The sequence below is a fragment of the Arvicanthis niloticus genome, chromosome 2 (genome assembly GCF_011762505.2).
Source record: "Arvicanthis niloticus isolate mArvNil1 chromosome 2, mArvNil1.pat.X, whole genome shotgun sequence".
Taxonomy (NCBI): domain Eukaryota; kingdom Metazoa; phylum Chordata; class Mammalia; order Rodentia; family Muridae; genus Arvicanthis; species Arvicanthis niloticus.
In genome coordinates this window covers 12,319,874-12,335,585 of record NC_047659.1, presented here as the reverse complement: position 1 = coordinate 12,335,585, position 15,712 = coordinate 12,319,874, and the positions used below count along the sequence as shown (strand labels likewise).

The window sequence follows — 15,712 nt, the reverse complement described above, 5'->3', positions numbered from 1 at the left end:
TTCTAAAGAATGGATCAGTCACAGCTGAAAGCTTAAAGGTTGTCTATAATACACTCACCATCAGAGCTGAGTCTCTACAGTATAGTCTTGACATTTTCCACCAAAGAATTACTATTTTAATAGGCTAAGGAAAAGCAGCCTAAGTGTGATGATTTCTTAATAGGTACTTCTGATGAAGCACTCGTTACTAAGTAGACCTGGTAAAAAAGTTAAATGGCTGGGATATTGTTATTGTCTTGGAATAAAGGTAGCTTGTGAAATGTAAAGTTAGACAACAGACCCAAGTTGACTGTACCTTTTATTTTCATATTAAAAATAAATTTTGGATCAGAATAAAAAATAATAACTTATTAATAAGCCTAGGGGCTTTTAGTACATTCATGGTAACTAGACATACCAGTTATGGACTCAGTATATGTGGTTTCACTGGCTTTATAAAAATATTCCAAGATTGGAGGAGAAAAGTCAAAAATAGTCCCTTACATCCTATGTTAGACACACACATCTAGTCCCACAAGTACATGTGATTTACAGAACCTCTGTAAATGGTACAAACTGCAATGCACTTTCAGTCTTCACAGGATCTTGAGAATGACATTGACATTCCATTAGGATGTCAGTGAGGTAGAAGAGTAGATATTTCCTCTTATGGTTACACATGACCATATTCCTGACCTTGGCTGGAGCTTCTTTTCCTACAGTAAGACAGAGCAGAATGGATGAATTAAACCTCCACCCGGACAAGACCTTGGAGAATGTGGTGGTGTGATGACTGGCAAAATAATGTGCTTAAGGACCGCTTTGTTTTGGAGTGCTGGGGATTGAATCTGGGGATGTACATGTGCTAGGCGAGTGCACTACCATTAAGTCATAGCTCCAGCCCCCAAAATGCTTTTAAAATGAACTGCTATAAAATGATGAAGGTTAATTTTCCTGGGCCTGCCAGAATTTCAGATCTTTTAATTAAGTGCCGGCGGCTAACGTACCTGTGAGCAGGAAACTCAGTGGCGGTAACTGTTTGGTTCCATTGGAACTTGCAGAACTTGGAAGGAGCTCTGAAAAGAAGGGAACTAATTTGAGGCACAGAAGGCAGCCCCCAATCCCAACCCAATTCAAGGCTTCATGTCACAGTGGCCCAGATGACAACCCCAGACTGAAACAGTGTCTACAACTCATTTGTGCCTCTGATAGAGTACCTCCAAGGCTCATGTGTGGGCCCTGTGCCCACTGCCCACTGCCTCAGACTTAAGCTCTGGAGGGCCATGTGGCCCGGGCCTTTACCAGACTTGTCTCAACCACAGGTGTAAGGTAACCCTATTGAAATCTTAGCCCTGCTGCTCATTAGGTTTTTGTGCCTCAGGTAAGCCATTTGCCCCTCAGGCCAATCAAGGAAGCAACTGGGTAGCCATCCAAACTTGGCTATGAAGTGAGTGAGTTCCTTTTTCTACTACCCTTCTTCACCTCTCTTCTTCCACCCTTTCAATCTCCCAACGGGGGGGGGGGGTCCGATATTATTTGACTACTTTCTGCTGATCAGGGGTGTTGAGTTTCCTGGGCCAAGTTTGATCTTTGCAGTCAGGATATCTCATTTCTTCTCGACTTTTTTACACACGACCACTTAACCAGCAGCAACTAAGCACCGACTGGCTAACCAGCAGGAGCAGATGCCCCCCCACCCCAGGGCTCTAGCAATTATATACCCTTTCAAGAGTCCCCAGAATTTCATACATTCATATACTTGTGGAAACTATCTGCAGCTGGCAAAGGCACGCCCCCTGCTAGAGCAAGAGAGCAGCTCCATATCTCACACCAGAGATCAAAACAAAACCACATTCCTGTAACATTTCTGTATTTAAAGAAACTAAAATTCTCACTACAAAACTGTCCTTGGATATTCCCTGTGATTACAGTAGACTCAGGATCCACTGCTTTCTGGTAAAGGTAGGTTGGCTTCTGTATCTTGATCTGTACTTTGCTGTACCCTTAACCTGTTATTTACAACTTCCTGTAGTTCCTTACCTACATAAAGGGACAATCTGTACCTTTCTGAACGGGGTGTTGTATGTATAGTGTTTAGTACATAGAGTAAGCACCTGAAAATGGAAGCCGTTTTCTGCTCACAATGTGTTCCTGTTGGCCAGTTCCATGGGTTACTTTTTGTTCCTATTAAATGATTGGTAACTAAGGCCCACACAGAAACCTGTGTGACAGCAAGTGAAGAAGTCTGCATCCAAATGTCTTGAGGAATGAGAGGCACCACCTAACCCCAGGGAAGCCCACATTTCACCTCACAGGCCTAAGCTCTTCCTTTAAATGCACATGGCTGTTTTGCCCGCATGGGTATGTCTGCACTGTTTGGGTGCCTGGTGCTTGTGGAGAAAAGGGTGGTGGGTCCTTTGACCAAACACATGACTGTGAGCTGCCACAGGAGTGCTAGGAACTTAATCTTCGTCAGGCTCCAGTGCCCTTAACTGCTGAACCATCTCTCTAACCCTGAAGGTCTAAACTCTATTCTGATCAAGTAGAAAATAAATCCAGAAGTTGACACAAACACTAAATCTCTCCTGGGTCATCCTATCTCCAATTCTAATTCACTGTCTAAGCTACCAGCTTACCTATAGACCAGGTAAACTTTCCCCAGTGATGGCAGATACATAGTTTTTGCTAAAACAGTTGAGGGTGGCACTTCAATCCCAAGTCTTCTTGGACCACCTACCCCAAATTTTCCAAGTATTCCAAGAGCTTCCTCTTACCTGACTATGTCCATGTCGGGAGTCCTCCACAAGGGAAGACTCAAGGCGAGACAGACTGGGTGATGAAGCTGAGTCCACGGAGGTACAAGTGACCAGTTCTCCTAAAGCATCAACTTGTCTCCTCAGACTGTGTAAGGTGCCCTCTGTCTGCTGCTTTCCTTTGATCAATACTTCTGCTTGCTTAGACATACAGTGTCGAAGTTGAGCCTGGAAAGTGTTATCAGATGCAGGGTTTACATAGAAGAATCGCTCCTGAACTTACTCAGCTTCTTCACATTTAATAAGCAAGTCTGACTTGAATAAACAGGAATGAGGGTAGGGCATGGCAGTAATCACCAATCCTTGTACGGGGAAAGTTCAAGGCTACTCTGTAGTTCTCGGGACAGTCTAGGGTACACAGAGAGACCCTGTCTCAAGGAACAGCATTATAGAGGTTAAAGAACACAACTTGACATCAAGATTCTAGCCTGACCCAGCGCCTTGCATGTGCTAGACAAGCGCTGTACCACTGGGCTATGTATCCATGTCCTAGAATCCAAATGGCCTTGAATGCCGACAGCCATTGCTATCTGTGATGTCAGCTCTCTGAACCTCTACAGTGTGATCCATAAGCGTCCTCTTGAGTGCTGCAGTAGACTGGACATGGAAACCTTTTCCCCACTCTTGCCAGGTGCCAACTATCTCTTTTTAAGGGGCTTTCTCTTTTTAAGAGGCAACCAACCTTAAGTTGATCTTCATGGTGACGCAGTCTCTCACGGAGTGCTTCTCCACGCCAGTGTTCATCCTTTTTCAGAAAGAAAAGGAGACCAATGAGTCACCAACTGCCACGAGTGGGAGCCAACCATCTTTCCCTCCTACCCTGGTGCCCCCAAATCTGTTTTTAGCTTTACTGGGGGAGGTGGGAATCAAACTCTCACTCTGAAGCCCAGGAGAGCAGGACAAACTTTACCATGATGTGAACTTGGGGAAAGTTGGATTTTTCTTCAAAAATCCTCTCGGTTGTGGTAAATGGGAAGTTCTCTTTCAAGCTTTCCAACTCTCTCAAGTTTTCATTTCTTTCCAAAACAGCTGCTAGATCCGCCGGCAGTTCTGGAAGGAACTGGTTGAGATTCCTCAAGCTGGTTCTGATTTCGTCTTTCACCTCAGACTTGAGTGTCCTCATTGCATCGCTGACCTCCATTTGCCGCCTCTCCAAGTCTTTCTGGTTTGCCACCTAAGCAGTGTGGTGGGGTCAAACACCAGGACTTAGAATTGAGTAGCTTAGTGCATGTACACTGAAGGACCTACATATAGTGGACAGGGCCAGTTAGTATAGTTCTTGATTTGCAAGCATAAGGACCTGAATTCAATCCTCAGAACCCACAAGGCTGGGCAAGGGGCTCATGCTTGCGATTCCAGGACTGGGAAGGTAGAGACAGGTTAATCTTTGGGGATTGGCCAGCCAGCCAGCCTAGACTAACAGTGGGCTTATGTTTCAACCAGAGGCCCTGTCTCAAGGCAGTAAGAACAATTAGAGAAAGATATCCAGTGTCCTTGCCTGGCCTCTACATGAACCATTTAAGTGCATACAACACCCATACTCACAGCAAAAAAAGGTGGGGAGATGGTTCAGTTAGTACACTGCTTGCCACGCATGAGGACTACAGTGTGAGCTCCAGCATTCACATAAAAAGCTAGGTATGCACTTGGGAGGCAGAGGCAGGCGGATTTCTGAGTATGGGAATGGAAACCCTGACTGAGACCACATCTTGTGAGGAGTGACACCCGAGTTTGATCCCTGGCTTCCACAGGGATGTGTACAGATGCATGTTGCTACAGACAAGTGCACGTGTGCGCATGCACACCACATAAAAAGTCAACAAGGGGTTGAGGGAGGTTGGTCAGTCAGTGAAGCACTTGCAAGCATTGAGGACCTGAGCTCAGGCCCCAGAACACACGTAAACATGTTGGCCATGGGCGCTCACTACCAGCCAGTCCAGTCTAAAACCTCATGGCTGGCGTTCCTGAGACTGATGCCCAAGGTTTCTTCCAACTTCCACAGACGTGGACCTGCACACGCAGGTCCTGTGCCTGCATACCTATTTACAAACAGTTAGTGAGCTGGCTCAGCAGTAAGATACTTGTTAAGCCTGACAACCTGAGTCCCCAGAACCCAGTTCAAAGAGGAGACTTGTCTCCCACAAGTTGTCTTCTGACCTCATGCTCACCACAGGGTGTGGGGGCACATCCACATGCACTCACATAATGATAAATAAGGAAATAAATAGCACTTTTAAAAGCTAGTCGATTTAATTTTAAGATGATATTTTCAACCAATCCTTTTCCCTTAAGTGTATGTCTAAATTTTAAGGCTGAAAAAAAAAAAATAACTTGAAGAACACTCTTTTGTTTGTTTGTTTGTTTGTTTGTTTACAGTTCCAAGTGGGGTTTATTCAGGAGATAGGACAAAGATGGGCTGGGGGGGGGGGAGAAAAGAAGAGGAAGAAGAGAGAGAAGGGGAAGAAGAGAGAGAAGAGGAAGAAGAGAGAGAAGAAGGGGAAGAGAGAGTCGGCTCTTCCACATCCCTCTTAAAGAGATACTAACAACAATAAGCCCTGTCTGCCTGGGGGAGGGAGTGTACTGAGCCCACATGGTGGCCTGGGCTGGCCAGCACGGGTTCTGGGGTGCACACCTGTTTCTTGAGCTCCAGGTATTCCTGCTGCATCTGGCTGAGCTCCTTGAGGAGGCGCCTGGCCCTCTCGTGGTTGTCCTGGGCTACCAGTTCAATTGCAGCCATTTCCTTTTGCATGCAGCTGTTCTCCTGCTTCTGTTCCTAGCACAGGGAGGCAAAGGACTCTGCAGTCACACACGAGCAGCTGTAGTCACTGGGTTCCACACTCACTAGCAATGCAATGACCTCAGTTTCTATAGCTGTGAAATGGAGCATTCTGGAGGCAGGTGTAGTGTGACTGGGAGAATTTGAATCCAGAGTTTGAAGTCAGATCCTTCTACTGCCTCTTTCAAGTTACTCTCCCCTTCCTCAGCCCCATTGGTGAGCCATGCAAAGGCAACAATATCTTCCTGGGTTGTAGGTATTATTGATTATTTATTTGAGACAGGGTCTCACTATGTAGCTCTGGCTGGCCTGGAACTCACTGTAAGACCAGGCTGGCCTCAAACTCAGAGAGATCCTCTGGCCTCTGGTTTTGAGTGCTGGGATTAGAGGAGTGTGCCACCATGGCCAGCTTAAATTTTAGACAGTAAATCTATCTTTATGACTGTCCTGTCCAAGTCCACAAGCACACCACCCTTTGGGAAACGCATCGATTTCCTTCATACAACAGTTGCACTAATCCCTCCAGAGAACACTGAAAAAATCCATTCCTGGGAATCCACTGTGCTCACTGCTCTGACTGATGTGATTACCGCTCCACCCACTTAGTTCAAGGGTAAAAGCATAGACCAGGCTTCCTGGTTTTAGTATGCTTGATAAAAATCAGTGTTGACCAAAAAGGGCAAGAGAATGTCCCAAACAAGCTCTGACTGCGGCTCTGAAAGGTGCCGACCGAGCCAGTCCCGGGGCCTGCCGTGGCCGGCAGATGCGCAGCTCTCTCTGTGCTCTGCTCTCCACACGAGGCCTCCCTGCTGGAGCCAAGTCTCACCGTGTGCTCCAACAACCAGTTGTGACAAAATACACCAATAATAACCACTGGGTTAGGGCCTGGGTTGATGGGTAGTTTATTTTCTTCTTAATGAAGCAGTGTATAAGTAAAATGCACGCGTCAAGTCGGTGTAAACGGATTGTTCTCTCTAGACTCCCAGGGCAGCACTCACTCACCAGAAGGTTCTTCTCCAGCTGGCTCCGCTGGATCTTCAGAGCTTCCTTCAGCCCTGCCACCTGCTTCTCTGCCTTCTTCCTTTCTGTTAAGAACTGGTTTCGCAGGAGGCTGAAGTCTGCCCTCATAGCATCGGCCTCTTTCTGCAGGGCCAGCAGCTCACCTGACTTCGCCATTAGCTGCTGCTCCCGTTCTGAAAGCTGCTGTCCTGGAATGTGAGCGAGCACATTAGTAGGTTTGGCCAGGGGCCCTGGGCCAGCTGTGGGCCGAGCTTTGAGCTCCTCAAGGGCAGGCTGCCTATTAGTGAGTGGCATGCTCCCTCCTCTGCTGTTCCCTCGAGCTGGCTCTCTCAAGCATGCCCTGACCACTCCACAGGCTCAAGAAAGGTTCCTCAAGAGAGACAGAGCAAACTGACTGTAAAGTAAATCCAACTTGAGCACAGCTCGTGCACTCAACCTTCGGCTGCTGACACTGTATTTCTCAATAGCTGAGGCCACTGCTCCTGAATAACTTGTCCTTCAGAGACTCTGACACCCCACCGTGATGTTCTACTTTCCTGCACATGGTTCTTAAAAGAGGCAGAAGGGCATGAAGAGACACATTGGTCAGTCTCAGGGTCAAACTTCACCATAAAGACACATTTGCCCTACATCCCTGCATCCTTGGCCTTCCTTCCCGCTGTGGTTCTCCTGCCTCCTCCTCGGGTGGCTGGGGCTGGGTCTTCTTCACATACTTCACAAGACAACCAGTATAGCCCCCTCCCCACTGCCACCACTTGATGCCTGTAGTGAACTTACTGGCCTGGGACAGCATCTTCTCCAGGCTCTCAGCGCACCGCTCCTCTTCCTGCAGGGTCCTGAGGCGTCCTTCAGCTGCAGACACGTCTGTGAGCAGCTGCTTCAGCTTGCTTTTCTGGTCTGTCAGCTCCTTCTCCAGCTGCCCCTGCTGCTGCTCCAGTGTCACTTTACCAGCCTCTAACTTCTGTTCCTCAAGTTCTCTTTCTCTCTGGAGTTTTTGAAACATCTGAATAGAGAATAACCTGAGTTGATCATCAAAGAACAAATGTCCCAGATGATTCTCAGATTTTAGTTCCAAAGAGAGAAGCACTTACAGAGAGGGGAGGGGAGACAGACAGACAGACAGACAGACAGACAGACAGACAGAACGAACAAATGCCAGTGCCTCTATAACAATGACGCCACCTGGCCACTGTGAGAAGAGGATACACATGGCTAATTAATTAGCATGTGACCATTAAGCTCTTTACAGGACCAGTGCTGGCTGACTTAACAATCTGTAAATTACACTAACCAGAGTCACACAGAAGGTGCACATGGGCAGTCTGATCTGGGTGGGAGGTGGGAGGCATAGAGCCCCATGAAGTGAATGATGATCACTCTGAGTACAGTACCGTGTCTTGCTGGTCCAGCTGGAGCCTGCTTTCTCTGATCTCATCCTGAAGCTCCTGGAGTTGCTGTTCTTTTGTCTCCGCCTCTTTCTGGCAGCTCTCTAACCTGGCAGTCCATTTGCTGATGTCCTTCTGCAGCTGGGCCTGCTCGCTGAGCAATGTACTCTGGCACTTGGTGGTGTGGACCAGGTCCTTCAGGCAAAAGAACACACTGATACGGCTCACAACCAGACACTTCCTAACATGACCAGTGTAAGTCCAGAACCCACCAAGTCTGAAAACTGACACCCCTTTTATCCTCTCAGCAAACTTAGAGAAAGGTACCCAGGACTAGAAGCTAACTTCTGGCTTGCCTTCTCTTAGTGCCTAACATGAAGGATGGTGAATCCGCAGTGAAGGCTTCATTGCCTTGTCACAATACAGGGATAAACGCTTCTCTGCAAGTATCCCAAGACTGCTGAGAAAACCAAGGTGCTAAACACAAGAACTAAGCCTGCTTTTATTACTATCTGAAATATTTAGACAAATTCAAAGACTTAGAAAAAAATATGAAAAATTTTTAGCAGAGAGAAATTTAAGAATCTGACATCTTTAAAAGTTTTATGTCTTAGAAACCTGAAGGTAAAAGGAAGAGAAATTAGACATCTCATCTAATTTGCTTGAAATCCTCTGAAACCCACACTGTAGCCCTGTTCTTACAGGCTGACCCTGAGTCACCTAGAGGAAGGTCACCAGAAGCACAGGGCCACAAGCTGCACTAGTCAACACCTGACCAGATCCTGCTCTGAATGGACAGCTGCTCTGCACTCAGACCCTACATCCCAGCATCCCGCTCAGGCTTCTGGGAACTGGTGTTTGACTCTGGTCTAACTACTACCCTACTTCTTCTTAACTTTGGGTAAACTTGAATCAAGAGCTGAAATAGGTTAGAGAACCTCCCAAGGACCCAAGCCTTATCTGAAGGCTGTGCTGTGTAACAAGGCCCTAAATGCTGTGCAGGGCAGCCTACAGTGCCAGGTAGGTGGCTCTATGGTGCTGTGTAGGTGACCTTATGATGCTGTGTAAGGAGCCCTATGGGGCTATAGTGTGAACTGTAAAAAGCCAATTATACTTTGAGCCTTACCTGCTTAGCTAGGTCCAAATGGTCCTGGGTATTATCCAGTTCCTCCTGTAGGGAGTTTATAGCTTCCCGTTTATCTACCAAAACATTTTTGTAAAACGTTATATGTAAGTATACATACAGCATATATGTACACATACTGGATTGCCCTTCAAAGTAGATCAGAACTAAATTTACATTTATTTCTGTTAAATCAATGATGCCAAAAGACAGTTAGATGTATAACTCTGTGGAGTTTAAAAAGGTTTCTACATTAAAGAATCTTAAAAACATTTAACTAATAATGTTGGTGAGATGCATGGTTTAAAAACAAGTATATTCTACATTACTGTTAGAAATGTCTTTCGTAAAGACAATGTGTAGACAAAATTGCTGTTACTATGTGATCTTGAACAAATCACAAGAAAATTAACCCTCAATATTGTCATCTTTAAATGAATAAAATACTGGTTTCTATGTCAAAACTGCCATGAAGGTTTTTTGATACAGTCTCCTGATGCAGCCCAGCTGGCTTTGAACTTGCATTCCTCTGCCTCTGCCTTCTGAGTGCTGAAGTTATAGGTGTGTCACCAGATCTATTTGTGTCACATGGATTAAATGAGACAGTACATACATCATGACTAGAATATAATAAATGCTCAAAAAATACATCATTAGCTATAAATACTTAGCCATTTCTCCTAAATAAATTATTATTTGGTAATAGAAGACATTTTTACTATTGCCTTCAATACCCGCCCCACATACACAGTCACAGTCATGACCTGAGGAGTGATGTCAATTCCTTATACTGTGTGTGCTTGTGTGAGTGAACGCGGTACGTGCCAGACATCAGTGTGGAGAATGAAGGCCAATGCCTGGGCATCAGTTCTCAGTTCTCTCCTTTACTGTGATCTTGAGCGAATGAACTCAGGCTGTCAGGTTTGCTGGCAAGTCCTATTTACCTACTGAACACCTCACTGGCCCAAAAGTAATTTGTATTTAACCTTTTTTGATCTATTTTTAAACTGCTCCCTAAGAAACGTAAATTAGATTTAAAAAGAAACAGTTTAAGATGAAATTCATGTACCACGTGTGTCTTAGAGTATATGATTTAGACTTAGTATGTTCACAGAGTGGGATAATTAAACCCATAATCTAATTTCACACCATTCTGCACCAATCCCGTTACCTGAGGGAAGGCTGTGGGTGGAGCCACGGCCTCCAGGTCAGCCCCTTCCTTACCGTGTAGCTGCTGCTGCACTTCAGAAACATCACTGTGCAGGGCAAGCTTGTCCTCGCTCAGCTGCTCCAGCTCCTGCTGCAGCTTTCTGACACTCAGTTCCAGCTTCCCTAGGTTGGACTGCTCCATTCTGTTGCTTTCTTCTGTAGCTGCTAAAACTCTACCACAGAATAAACCAGACTGTTAGACAGAAAACATGCACATTACATGGTTGAGGGGCAGCACTGTCTTCCACAGTGCACAGACAGTGGATGTCAGGGTAAGGCTGAAGATGAAGACGCCAGAACTCATTAAAAAAAAAAAAAAAATTACAGCTTTCCAAATAGGAGATTTAAGAAAAAATAAAACAAAAATTTCACTAAGTTAAAGCTTTACAAAAACACATGTCAAAATTGCAACCACAAACCAAAATAAAACTGAGTGATGAGCAGCCTGCTGACCCACCCACTCCCGATGAGCCGGAAGCACAGCTACACGGACAGGACAACAGGACCTTCGCATATTGGCCGTTCTAGCGGGGACGTATAGACTGTGGCTTTAACTTGGATTTCCCTTGTGATTATTTTCCATTATATATCTTCTATAAAGATATATGTTCAAATCTTTTGCCCATTTAAAAAAAAAAAGGTTATTTCCTATCAAGTTTTGAAGACTTTTTACACCACACATCAAGTGGACCTAAGTCCTATGTTACATATCTGATTCAAAGTCTTTTCTACTGTTGTCACCTATTTTTTCTTTGGTTTTAATAGTATCTTTTAGAGTGACCTTTTAAATGTCCATTTTTTATTTTTAATTTAATTTTATTTTTGGCTTTTTCAGAGGGTTTTTCTACATATCCCTGGCTATCCTGGAACTATGTAGACTAGGCTGGCCTCGAACTCACAGAGATCCACCTGCCCCTGCCTCCCAAGTGCAGGAATTAAAGTGATCCACCACAACCTGTCTAGTTTCTAGTAAGTAAGTTTCTTATCACTGTGCATTCATGTGAGCGCAGGGCGGGGCGGAGGACAGCCTCCAGGAGCTGGTTCTTTGCTCTGGCTCATGTTTCTGCTATGCTCTGTTCTCCAGGCTAGCTGGCATGTGGGCTTCCAGGAGATTTTCCTATCCCCGCTTCCCATCTTGCCACAAGAGTGCTGGGACCCCAGACGCATACCCAGGGCATCTGCCCTTCTTATTAGGCTCCAGGGACTGACCTAAGGTCATCAGGATTGCCAGGCTCTGAGTCCTCATCTCTGCTGTCCTGTCACTTTAAATGTCTTCTTTTATGTGTTTAATTTTGTGTGTATGTGTGAGCGCATGCGTGTAAGGTGTGCTTACCTATATGAGCATGTGTGAAATAGATGAACCTGGAACTCACTCTTTGGGCTAAACTGGCTGGTCAGTGGGCCCATGGGGTCCACTTATCTCCACCATTCAGTGCCCAGCTTTTTATGTAGGTGTTTGTTCCTGAAACCCAGGTCCTCACTGAGCCGTCTCTCCACCCTTGTACTTTATTGTGGTTTTTTTATGGATCATGTTTTTGGCATCTAATTAAGAACAATTTTGTCCTACTCAAAGTCACAAAGGGCTCATCTTCTCTAAGTTTTATATTTTAAAGTTTACATTTATGTTTATGGCTCATTTTATTTTATACTGATTTATTCAGTGGGGTTGGGGGGGTGTGCACATGCCATGGCACATGTTTGGAAATAAAATGACAACTTAAGCAGTTGGTATTCTCCTTCTATTTGGTGGGTTCAGGGAATTAAACTCAGGTTGTCCCAGGTTGGAACCTTTGCCCACTGAGGCATTCTGCTGGCTTGTTTTATGTGCATGCATGCTCAGCCTGCATGTGTGTCTGTGCACTACTTGCATGCCTGGTGCTCACAGCAGCCAGAAGGAAGGAGTGTCAGATTGCCCAGAAGCAGAGTTACACGTGGCTGTGTGCTGCCGTGTTAGGTGGTTAACTCAAACTCAAGTCCTCTGGAAGAGCAGCCAGCGCTCGAACGACTGAGCCATCTCTCCAGCTCCTCCGTTCTTTTAATATAGTGAAATATGAATCAAACTTTCTATTTTAAATCTTCAATTCTTTTAGCAATAATTCTAGCTTTCTACTGACTACTTCTACTGAAAAGATACCTTTCAATCTTTCTCAAAATCTGTGTTTCACACATCAAGTTCATTTCTGGACCTTCATTCCAGAACTTCTCAACCTGTAGTCTCAGCCATTTGGGGATTTAACAGCCTTTCACAGGGGTCGCCTAAGACCACCAGACAACACAGATATTTACATTATGATTCATAATAGTGGCAAAATTACAGTTATGAAGTAACAATAAAGATGATTTTATCATTGTGGGTCAGCACAGCACGAGGAACTGTATTAAAGGCCGAAGCACTGGGAAGGGTGAGGACCTGCACAGTGTCTGTTCTGTTCCTTGGATTCACTTACCTGCTGTACAGTACAATACGATTTTGATTTCTATAATTTATATGAATTGCTAAAATCAGGTGTGTTAGTCTTAAATCCTTTCTCATTTTCTAATTTTTTTTGATGGTATGTCTAAAGAATTGTATAAATTGTAGGTTCTTTGCATTTTCTTATAAATTTTAGAACAAACATAACTTTCTAAAACAGGAAAAGAAAAAAAACTTAGTAGGATTTTGACTGCAATTGTTTTAAACAATTTGTCTTCTTATAGCAGTGAACAAATGTTCCTTTGTTTATTTCCAACAAAAGACTGTGTCCTGGAGAACAAAACAAGCTGGGGGTGGGAAGGTGGGGTGGGGTCTAAGAGCTGCTCATACTTTCCCTTTAGAGTCAGGATCTTACTGGCCTGCAGCTCGTGGAGGGTAGGCCAGTCCCAGAGGTGCACTTGTCTCTGGGTAATCCCCATTGCTGGGATTACAGTGTCTGGCACTATGTGTGTTGTTTCTGCTTCAACACAGAGACTTAGAACTGAACTCAAGTCCTTGAAAGGTGCTTTCCTGACTGAGCACCTGTCTACCCAAGGTGAGGTAATCTGTTAAAAATGTTCTTAAGAGGGAACATTAGAGAAAAAGTAACCAAGAAAAGAATGGTATCAGAAAATTATGTTATCAAGTTTGTACAATATTGTTTTTTTCTGGTTTTTTTTTTTTTTTTGGTTATAATTTTTGCTCTTTTGTTGTTGTTTTTTAAAGACAGGGTTTTTCTGTGTAGCCCTGTCTTATCCTGGAACTGACTCCGTAGGCCTTGCACTTAGAGATCTGACTGCCTCTGCTTTCTGAGTGATGGGGTTAAAGGTGTGCCCCACCATGTGTGACTTTTGCTGTTGTCTTGAGGTAAGTTCTGACAAAGTAACACTGATGGCTTGGAACCTACTGTGTAGGCATGGTGGCCTCACTTCCGCAGCAATGCTCCAGCCTCCACTCTGTGGGCACTGGGATTGCAGAGACGCACCCTCGTGAGCAACCCTCTGTTCGCATGTTTACCCTCCACGTTTTCATCCTTGCCCTTACCTTTTGGCGTGGGAAGACTTCTTTTCCCAACTCTCACATTGTTCTTGGAGATCTTCCTTTTCTTTATTCAGACACTCGATGCAGGACTGCAGGGCCTGGCTCTCAGCCCTCACTCTCTCTGTCTCCCGCCTGTCTCTCTCCAGGAGCTGTCTCTGCCACTCTAGCTCCCTTCTCTGTTGCTGAGCTGTCTGCTGCAAATTCTCTAGCTCCAGTTTCTCCTGAGTGAGAGAAAAGAAGATTCAGCCATCCTGAGAGAGAAAAGCTGAGGTGCAGAGGCTCAGAAGCTTCCCTCCGTACCTCCAGCAAGTCAACCTGAGTCTTCTCCAGCTCCACAACCTTCTGGTCATGCTGTAGCTTCAGACCTTGTAGCTCATTGGTTTCAAGCTGCAGTATGTCTGCAATGTTCTTTAGCTCTGACAGAGAGATAAAGCAGGGTCAGTGTTAAGTGAACCAGCAAACAAAACAGAACAAACTGTTTTGCTTTCTGTTCACCGACCAGAAAGCAAAAAAAAAAAAAAAATTTGTTGTGTTGCTTAAATGGTATTAATTTTATTTGTAAAAGGAAAAACCTTTTTGAAAGTACTGTGAAAAACATTAATTTGTTCTGGGCACTGGTGGTGCACGTCTTTAATCCCAGCACTCAGGAGGCAGAGGCAGGTGGATCTCTGAGAAACCTTGTCTCAAAAAAACAAAAAACCAAAACCAACCAACCAATCAAACAAAATAAAAAGTCCAACACTAATATGTTACAAACATTGTAACTGAACAGTAAACTTCTGACTCTAGGAGCATTTATATTCACATCTTTATATGAAAAGGTAGGAAAAACTTGAAAGTATGGGTATCTGTTCTTTACAGGAAATCTGGAAAAGGAGCAACAAGGGCTAATAAGTGTGCTAAGAAACCTCTAGAAGGAGCGGTGACACGATGGTCCGGGGTGATGATGAGGGACCAACTCCCCAAAGCCACCCTGACTCCTGTCCACATGTCCATACCATCTCTCTCTCTCTCTCTCTCTCTCTCTCTCTCTCTCTCTCTCTCTCTCTCTCTCTCACACACACACACACACACACACACACACACACACACACACACACACACAATAAGCCTTTTCTTTCCAGTTTCCTAAGTGTAAATCTTGCTGAGGCATACATAAAGGCTGGCACTCTCTGGATGAATAGAAACTGGCACTTTTGGCAGGAAAAATCGTGTCCTTTTTCTAATCTGCTCATTAGTGAGCTTACAGTTCAGATGTGATTTGGCCAGGTGCACTTTGCTGTGACCTGCAATGCAGACGTGGCCAGCTTCACATTCTGTGACTTGCTTTTTAAACTCACCAGTCTTATGTTTCAACAGCTGCTGTAAAACTACCTGAAGATTCTCTTCCTCTTTCTCTATCTCCTGCTTTATAAGTGCGAGCTGAGTCTTCTTTTCACTGATGTGGACATTCAGTTCTCCTTTCTGAAAACTTAGTTCTTCCAGAAGTGATTTTACTTCCTGTGTTTAAATAAAAGTCATCTCCTCTGTGAATTACAAATCAAAATCTCCTTTATACCAGTCAGTTCTGTTATTGTTCTATCTCATACATCTACTGTGTCATTGAATTTACATTACATTTTACATTAAATAACAATTTTTTGCCTTTGGTACCAAGAACAGCACTATATTTTACACAAGCACCTACTATGTAGTATGAAAAAGTAGCCTATGTTCATGCAGATGTGTTTGTGCTATTTACCCCATGCAAAGACTGTTCCCAGCCTCAGTGACCATCAGAGGCGGAAGGCTGGAGGCACAGACACAGCCACAGACTGAGATGCCATAAGCAGCTATTATTACATGCAAAATAAAGAAACTCCTTAAGAGCAGCTGAGAAAAACCAAAACCAAACAAACAAGCAAACCCAGGAGG

General features: G+C 44.6%; 1 protein-coding gene across 6 annotated transcripts in view; it reads right to left on the bottom strand.

The window, feature by feature from the left end:
- Positions 1-285: 285 nt before the first annotated feature.
- The window catches only part of Cntrl (centriolin), a 69,350-nt gene continuing 53,923 nt past the window's right edge, over positions 286-15,712 (bottom strand). For 3 of the 6 annotated variants that reach the window (XM_076928583.1, XM_034495458.2, XM_076928587.1), the window contains 14 exons: positions 15,139-15,298; positions 14,099-14,214; positions 13,802-14,019; positions 10,321-10,478; positions 9,100-9,173; positions 7,980-8,168; positions 7,366-7,591; positions 6,571-6,776; positions 5,425-5,565; positions 3,703-3,966; positions 3,475-3,537; positions 2,754-2,960; positions 987-1,055; positions 286-695 (listed from right to left, as the gene is read on the bottom strand). In XM_076928583.1, the coding sequence (XP_076784698.1) occupies positions 1,002-1,055; positions 2,754-2,960; positions 3,475-3,537; positions 3,703-3,966; positions 5,425-5,565; positions 6,571-6,776; positions 7,366-7,591; positions 7,980-8,168; positions 9,100-9,173; positions 10,321-10,478; positions 13,802-14,019; positions 14,099-14,214; positions 15,139-15,298 (2,076 nt within the window). In that variant the 3' untranslated portion in view covers positions 286-695; positions 987-1,001. Of the gene's footprint in view, positions 696-986; positions 1,056-2,753; positions 2,961-3,474; positions 3,538-3,702; positions 3,967-5,424; positions 5,566-6,570; positions 6,777-7,365; positions 7,592-7,979; positions 8,188-9,099; positions 9,174-10,320; positions 10,479-13,801; positions 14,020-14,098; positions 14,215-15,138; positions 15,299-15,712 lie in introns of those variants that run through there. The other 3 variants (XM_076928585.1, XM_076928584.1, XM_076928586.1) reach the window with 3 other exon arrangements.